The 7,465-nt window shown below is 42.1% G+C and overlaps 3 protein-coding genes across 4 annotated transcripts in view; 2 read left to right on the plus strand and 1 right to left on the minus strand.

The window, feature by feature from the left end:
- The window catches only part of PLAUR (plasminogen activator, urokinase receptor), a 13,328-nt gene extending 11,367 nt beyond the window's left edge, over positions 1 to 1,961 (plus strand). For both annotated transcript variants that reach the window (XM_069088884.1, XM_069088882.1), the window contains one exon: positions 204 to 1,961. In XM_069088884.1, the coding sequence (XP_068944985.1) occupies positions 204 to 460 (257 nt within the window). In that variant the 3' untranslated portion in view covers positions 461 to 1,961. The remainder of the gene's footprint in view (positions 1 to 203) is intronic.
- Positions 1 to 7,465, minus strand: part of LOC138161883 (serine/threonine-protein phosphatase 2A 65 kDa regulatory subunit A alpha isoform) — a 454,863-nt gene that overhangs the window by 145,543 nt on the left and 301,855 nt on the right. The gene's annotated exons all lie outside the window — the stretch shown is intronic.
- Positions 869 to 7,465, plus strand: part of CADM4 (cell adhesion molecule 4) — a 26,389-nt gene continuing 19,792 nt past the window's right edge. Inside the window, exons 1-2 of the mRNA XM_069088225.1 lie at positions 869 to 1,047; positions 5,089 to 5,143. Coding sequence (XP_068944326.1) covers positions 869 to 1,047; positions 5,089 to 5,143 — 234 coding nt within the window. The remainder of the gene's footprint in view (positions 1,048 to 5,088; positions 5,144 to 7,465) is intronic.

A 7,465-nucleotide genomic window follows, 5' to 3' on the forward strand; every position in this document is an offset into this window, starting at 1 on the left:
ACACACACACACACACACAAATACACACACTCTCACTATTTCCATCTCAAGGTACAAGGGAATGGTTTGAATCCCAAGCTGGGGCAGAATCCCATGGGAGACCATATGTAGGGAGCTACAGTCACCCTAGGAGCCCAGGGCAGAGAAAGTCTCCACCACTGAGCCCCTCTTTTTCCCCTCCTCCTCCCTCTGCTCTACCACAGAACACTGGGGTCCCGGCTACACTGTCCGAGGCTGCGTGGCCCCTGCCTGGTGCGAGGCCCCCCATCTGACTGCCACTTTCTTCGACCTGGTGGAGCCACAAATCTTCTGCTGCTTCACCAGTGAATGCAATAGTGCCACCCGAGATGCCAACCCCCGAAGGAGCAGGGCAGGACCCAGGCCTCTCCCCACTTCTCTTACCCTCACCCTGCTTCTCTTGCTGCTGACCATGAACTTGACCCCTGCCAAGGAGGCCTGACCCAACTCGGTCCTGCTCCCCACTTCACCCTCCCCTCATAATTTACGGTTTTGTACCGAACAAAAGATTCTATGTGAATTATAGAGTCTACAGCCCCTCATCTCCCTCCAGTCCTAGCCCTGTAGGAGACCCAGGCCCTCAAAGTCAGAGGATTGCCTAATGAGCCAACTGGACTATGAGGGCAGAACTGGGTAGAGGCTTGGGGGAGGAGTTCAGAGGCCAGACCGCCCCAACACGTCTCTTTGGCATTGCCCCCAGGAAGTGAGGCCATGGGAGGAGGTCTAGAGAGCCAGGACAAGAACGGATGGGGCCTAGAATGCTAGAACCAGGTCTGCTGGGTGGCCCTTAATGGACCTGCCCTGAGCTTAGGACTGGCTCTACCCCTTCCATGGGCATTACATCTCCAAAATGGAGCGTGATGCTTGGAAGAGGGAGGACTACATTTTCCATGATGCCACTGCATGTGAGACCTATGCTGCCAATGATGCTTTGGGTGATGAGACCCACTGCACCTTCCATGAAGCAATGGCAAAGAATGTTCTTGGGGCAGGACGACCCCCAGCAGAGAACCACAACATTTCAGCTTTGTAAGGGCCCTTCCTGAAGCCCTGTAGTCTCCAACAGCTGTGAGTGTTCCCGTTTAGACCAAACCTCCTGCCTTCCAAGGCAGCCAACATGCATTTATTAAGTGTTTACTGTATGCCAGGTGCTGGTCTAAATGCTGGGAATACAAAAGTAGCTGTTCAGGGGGAGGAAGGTGACTAGTCCAAAGCATGGAGGCTAGCTCTCTGAGAGGGGAGGCACCGGCAAGGTGCCACCCGTGGGAGTCCCATTCCATGCTGGGACAGCTCTCATTCTGGGTGTGTTTTTGCTGACACTTAACCAGCTTGTTCTGCCTTCTTGGCCATGCCATCCTTCAGATAGTGGAAGACATGCCATTTGCCTTGGCCATCCTGGAAACTTAAAATCTGGTACCAAAAGTGGCATGGCATAGACAGTGCCAAGTAACTCACCCCTGACTTCCTGGAAGCTCTGCCCTCTCACTGCAGCCCAAGGAGGAATTCCATGTTGTCGGCAGCCCCCTCATACCTATGATTCATATTGAACTTGCAGGCCTCTGAAAACCCCTTGAGTGTTTTTAGTTTGTTTTTTAGACAAATCCTAACCAAGCCTCTCCCATCTTGTTCTTGTGAAGTTGATTTTTATAACTTTAACTTTTTTTTTTATATCTTTCTGCATTTTACTTCCTGGATGTCAGGACTTTTTAGTAATATATATTTATTTAATATTTTATTTTTCCATTATTACATGTAAGAACAATTTTTAATATTCTTTTTTATAATTTTTGAACTCCAAATTCTCTCCCTCCCCTACCCCTCATTGATATAGGTTACATATGTACTGTCATGCAAAACATTTTAATATTGGTCATGTTGTAAAATAAAACACAGACAAAAAATAAGCAAGAAAAATGAAAGCAAAAAGTATGTTTCCATCTGCATTCAGACTCCATCAGTTCTTTCTCTGGAGGTGGATAGCATTTTTCATCATAAGTCCTTCAGAATTCTTAGATCATTGTATTGCTGAGAATAGCTATGTCATTCACAGTTTATCATTGTTAACAATGTTGCTGTTACTGTGTACAATGTTCTCCTGGTTCTGCTCATATCACTTTGCATCAATTCATGTAAATCTTCCCAGGTTTTTCTGAAAGCATCCTGCTCATCATTTCTTTATAGCACAACAGTATTCCATAACAATCATATACCACAATTTGTTCAGCCATTCCCCAATTGATGAGCATCCCCTCCATTTCCAATTTTTTGCCACCACTAAAAGAACAACTGTTAATAATTGTATACATGTAAGTCCTTTTCTTTTTGTTTTTACCTCTTTGGACTATAGACTTAGTAGCAGTATTACTAGGTCAAAAGGTAATGTATGGTTTTATAGCCATTTGGACATAGTTCCAAATTATTCTCCAGAATGGCTGAATCAATTTACAACCCCACCAACAATGCATTAGTGTCTCAATTTTCCCATATCCATGCAATATTATCATTTTCATCTTCTGTCATATTAGCCAATCTGATAAATATGGGGTGGTACCTTCAGAATTATTTTAATTTGCATTTCTCTAATCTAAAGTGATTGAGCAATTTTTCATATGACTATTGATAGCCTTGAATACTTTGACTAAAAACTGCCAGTTCATATCCTTTAACCATTTATCAATTGGGGAAAGACTTGTATTTTTATAAATTTGACTCAATCCTCTAAATATTTGAGAAATTGGGTCTTTATCAGAGAAACTCAATGTAAAATTTTTTCACAGTTAAGATAATTGTGTATTTGCCACCATCTTAATTTCCCCCTTTATTGTGCTCTCCATTTTGTCCACCCTCAAAAGTATTTTGCTTTTAACTACCACCTCCCCCAATTACCCCTCCTCTTATGTCCTTCCCCTCTTACCTTCCTGTAAGGTAACAGAGATTTCTATACCCAACTGCGGGTGTATGTTATTCCCTTTTTTGAGCCAATTCTGATGAAAGTAAGGTTTAAGCACTCTCCCCTATTTGCTTCATCTTCCCCTCCACTGTAAAAACTCTTTTATTACCTCTTTTATGTGAGATCATTTATCCTATTCTGCCTTTCCCTTTCCCCTTCTCCCAGTCCATTCCTCTTTCTCACCCCTTAATTTCATTTTTTAGTTATTATTTCATGATATTCAATTCATACCCATGCCTCTTGTTTATATATATATATATCCCTCTAACTGCTGTAATAATGAAAAAGTTCTTAGGAGTTACAAATATCATCTTCCCATGTAGGAATGTAAGCAATTTAAATTTATTGAAACCCTTATTATTTCTCTTTCCTATTTACCTTTTTATGCTTCTCTTGATTCTTGTATTTGAAAGTCAAATTTTCTATTCACCTCTGATATTTTCATCAAGGATGCTTGAAAAAGGGAGGTTAGGTTGCCCAGTGAATAGAGTTGCCCTGGAGTCAGGAGGACCTGACTTCAAATCCCACCCTCAGATACTTAGCACTTACTAGCCATGTGACCTTAGGCAAGTCATTTAACCCCACTTGCCTCGCCCTCCTCCCTCCAAAAAAAAAGCAAAAAAAAATGCTTGAAAATCCTCTGTTTCATTAAATATCCATTTTTTGCTCTCAAGGATTATATTCAGTTTTTGCTGGGTAGGTGATTCTTGGCTGTAAATCCTAGCTCCTTTGTCCTTCGGAATATCATATTCCCCCTCCATTCCTTTAATGTAGAAGCTACTAAATCTTGTGTTATCCTAACTGTGACTCCATAATATTTGAATTATTTCCTTCAGTTTGCTTATAGCATTTTCTCCTGACCTGTGAGCTCTGGAATTTGGCAATAATATTTTGAGGAGTTTTCATTTGAGGATCTCTTTCTGTAGGTGATTGGTGAACTCTTTCCATTTCTACTTGACCCTCTGGGTCTAGAATAGCAGGGCACTTTGACAATTTCTTGAAAGATGATATCGCAGCTCTTTTTTTTATCATGGCTTTCAGGTAGTCCAATAATTTTAAAATTATCTCTCCTTAAATTATTTTACAAGTTGGTTGTTTTTCCAATGAGATATTTCACATTTTCTTCTAGTTTTTCATTCTTTTAACTTTGTTTTGTTTCTTGAAGTCTCATGGAGTCATTAGCTTCTACTTGCCCAATTTTAATTTTTTTTTTTTGCCTTTTGGAGGGCAATTGGGGTTAAGTAACTTGCCCGAGGTTACACGGCTAGTTGTGTGTATGTGTGTGTGTGTGTGTGTGTGTGTGTGTGTGTGTTAAGTGTCTGAGGCCAGAACCAAACTCAGGTCCTCCTGACTCCGGGGCCAGTGCTTTACTCACTGTGCCACCTAGCCGCCCTCACTGCGCCACCTAGCCACCCGCCCAATTCTAATTTTAAGGTATCATTTTCATCAGTGAGTTTTTGTATCTCCTTTTTTATTTGACCAGTTCTGCTTTTAAGGAGTTCTCTTCAGTGGATTTTTGTGCCTCCTTACCATTTGATCTATTTGGTTTTTAAGGTGTTATTTTCTTCAGCATTTTTGTGCCTCATTTACTACATTATTGACCTTTTTTCATTATTTTCTCACATCACTCTCATTTCTTTTCCCAATTTTCCACCTACCTCTCTTCATTGACTTTTAAAATCCTTTTTGAGCCCTCCCAGAAATTCTTTTGGGGCCTGAGGTCAATTCACATTCTTCTTTGATGCTTTGGACCTAACAGTTTTGACTTTGTTGTCTTCTGTGTTTGTGTTTTGATTTTCCTTGTCACCATAGTAACTTTCTATGCCAGATTCTTTTTAGGCTGTTTGTTCCTTTTCCAGCCTATTTCTGCATTTTTAACTCTATGTCAAAGTTGGGCTCTGCCCCTGGGATGGAGAGAACACTGTCCCAAGCTTCAGTTCTTTCTTGCTGCTTTTCTCAAAGCTAGTTCTGGGGTTCTATAAGTTTTCAGTTCTTCCAATGTGGTATGATCTAAGGAGAAGTGTGTTTACTGCTGTCTTGGCTTGTGCTCTGGTCTTTGAGTGACCACAAGCACTCTTTTCCACCCTGGGACTGCAACCATGGTCCCCATTCTCCTGCAGCCACAAGCTCTGGTATGCTGGCGCTCCTCACCCTGGGACTGCAACACAGATCCAAGTATGGGCAGTGCATCAAAATTCTGCCCCCAGTGCCAACAAAGGGATTCCTGTCAGCTCCTGCCAAGCAGCTGTTCATCCCCCTTACCATCTGTAGACTGAGAGGTCCAGAAGCAGCTACTGCTACCTGATTCAGTCACCCCCAAGATCTGCCGCTGGTTTGCTGGGACCTTGTCTGCACAGCCTGTAGTAGACTGTGTTAGACTCTGCTCCGCTCTCACTTGGATGCAACAGACCTTTCCTGCTGACCTTCTAAGTTGTCTTTGGCTGGGAATTTATTTCACCCCATCTTTTTGTGGGTTCTGCTACTCCAGAACTTGTTTTGCAGCTTTATCTAACACTGTTTAGAGAGGATTTAGGACAGCTCAGGTGAGTCGTTGCTTTTTCTCCACCATCTTCAAAGTTGATTATTTTGAACCAGGACAGAGCTCATCTTTGCCCCACCCCCACTCCCAGTCCTTCCCCTCTTCCCAATTTTCCTGTTAGTGTTGAGGACACCAGCAGATTGCCCAGTGACTCAGGCTTACAACCTCAAAGTCATCACCTACTTCACTCTTGACCTCACCCCACATGTCCAGTCTATTGTCTCTATTTTCAACAATGTCTCTCCTATACCTCCCCTTCTCCCCACTCACCCAGCTGCCACCCTGATGCTGGCTGTAATCACAGCAGCCTTCTGGTGCATAGGAGGTGCTAAATAAATACTTCTTGTCTTGACTTTGTACCGTCAGTTTAGCCTGGTACCGGTAGGCACTTAAATGCCTGTTGACTGACTGAGTTTACACATATCCCTATGAAATTGCATCTTATTCCACCCCATTGTTCCAGTCTGTCAAGATCTTTCTAATCCCACCATGCACCCCTAACTTTTTCTCAGTTTTATCTATGACTTTATCCAAGAGTGATCAAATGCTCAAATCACAAGACCAAGCAGAGATGCTTAGAACATCATCATTCCATTGGGAAGGGAAGAAGAGGGGAATAAGTATTTTTAAGTATCTACTGTGTATGGGGCCTTGTAATAAGCTCTTTTTATATTTAACATTACATTATTAGTATTCTATTATTATGTAGAATTGCCTCATTTAATATTACCTCTTTGAGGCATTCTTCCCAGTTGACATGGAATCATTCGTTAATGACTACTCCTTTTGGATCTGACCACTCGCCTAGTTTCAAATCTCCTTAAACAGTGCTATTGTCCAGCTTCTGTTTTTCTATCTTTCCCTCAAAAAATAAAACTTTGCAGAAACCTCTGCAAACTCTGTCTGTCTCATTTCCTGATTCACCCCACCAGTACTGGGATTAATCTGTCATGACCAGTGCTAGAGGAAGCCACAACTTTTCCATATAGTTAGGTGACTCAGCCTCTGCTAGCAGACTCCCTTTGACCCCTTGTGATGCAGGACCCAAAAACTCAAAGCACTATTAGGTAGATTAATACACATTTCATCACAATCTTCCTTTTCTCCCTTTGCCTTCAAAATATTAATTCTTTGTTTCTGATAATCAGGTCCAAAATATAATTTCTTCCTCCTTGGGTCCTATTTTAAGATAACAGGGTCATTTTGCTTGTTAGTAAATTTGTATAGAGATGTCTGAAGCTATGAGACTTGTTACTACCTCTTTTCTTGGATTTTGCCTCCTGTAAATTTATGGGTGTATGTATTGTCCATTGTACTAGACTGGGGCTGTAGGAAGGACCATTCTTGGGGAAAATGAGCTAAAATCCAGAGTAGTGATCAAGAGGAAGGATAGGGAGGTAATGGTGGCCATGTAGCAAAAACATGCAGAAGTTCAATCTGAAGCCAATGTTGAACACACAAGAACTTCCTAGTCTTTTGGATTGACAAAGTATTTTGTGGTTTAGAAAGCAAATTATTCATGCTTAGAGCAACAGTGACTTTGTAGTGTGAGTTATCTCTCCATACCATGGTCTTTGGGTCATAGATTCAGAGCTGGAAATAACTGCAAAGCTCAAGAGTTCAAACAAGCAAGATGGGATCATTGCTCAGTAATTTCTGACTCTCTGTGATTCCACTTGGGGTTTTCTTGGCAAAGACACTGTAGTGCTTTTCCATTTCCTTCTCCAGCTCATTTTACAAATGAGGACACTGAGGCAAACAGGGTGAAGTGACTTTCCCAGGGTCACACAGGTACTAAGTGTCTGAGTCCAGATTTGAACTCAAGAAGATGAGTCTTCCTGACTCCAGGCCTGGAACACAATGCACTATGGTGCCAGCTAGCAGCCCCTAATTATAACTCATCTTCCTGAGTTCAAATATGGTCTTGGAGCTCTATCCACTGAGCCCTCTAGTGGTGG

Source organism: Petaurus breviceps, unplaced genomic scaffold (assembly GCF_028583685.1).
Source record: "Petaurus breviceps papuanus isolate PSGF00001 unplaced genomic scaffold, PetGlider_PUasm1.0 185, whole genome shotgun sequence".
NCBI lineage: Eukaryota > Metazoa > Chordata > Mammalia > Diprotodontia > Petauridae > Petaurus > Petaurus breviceps.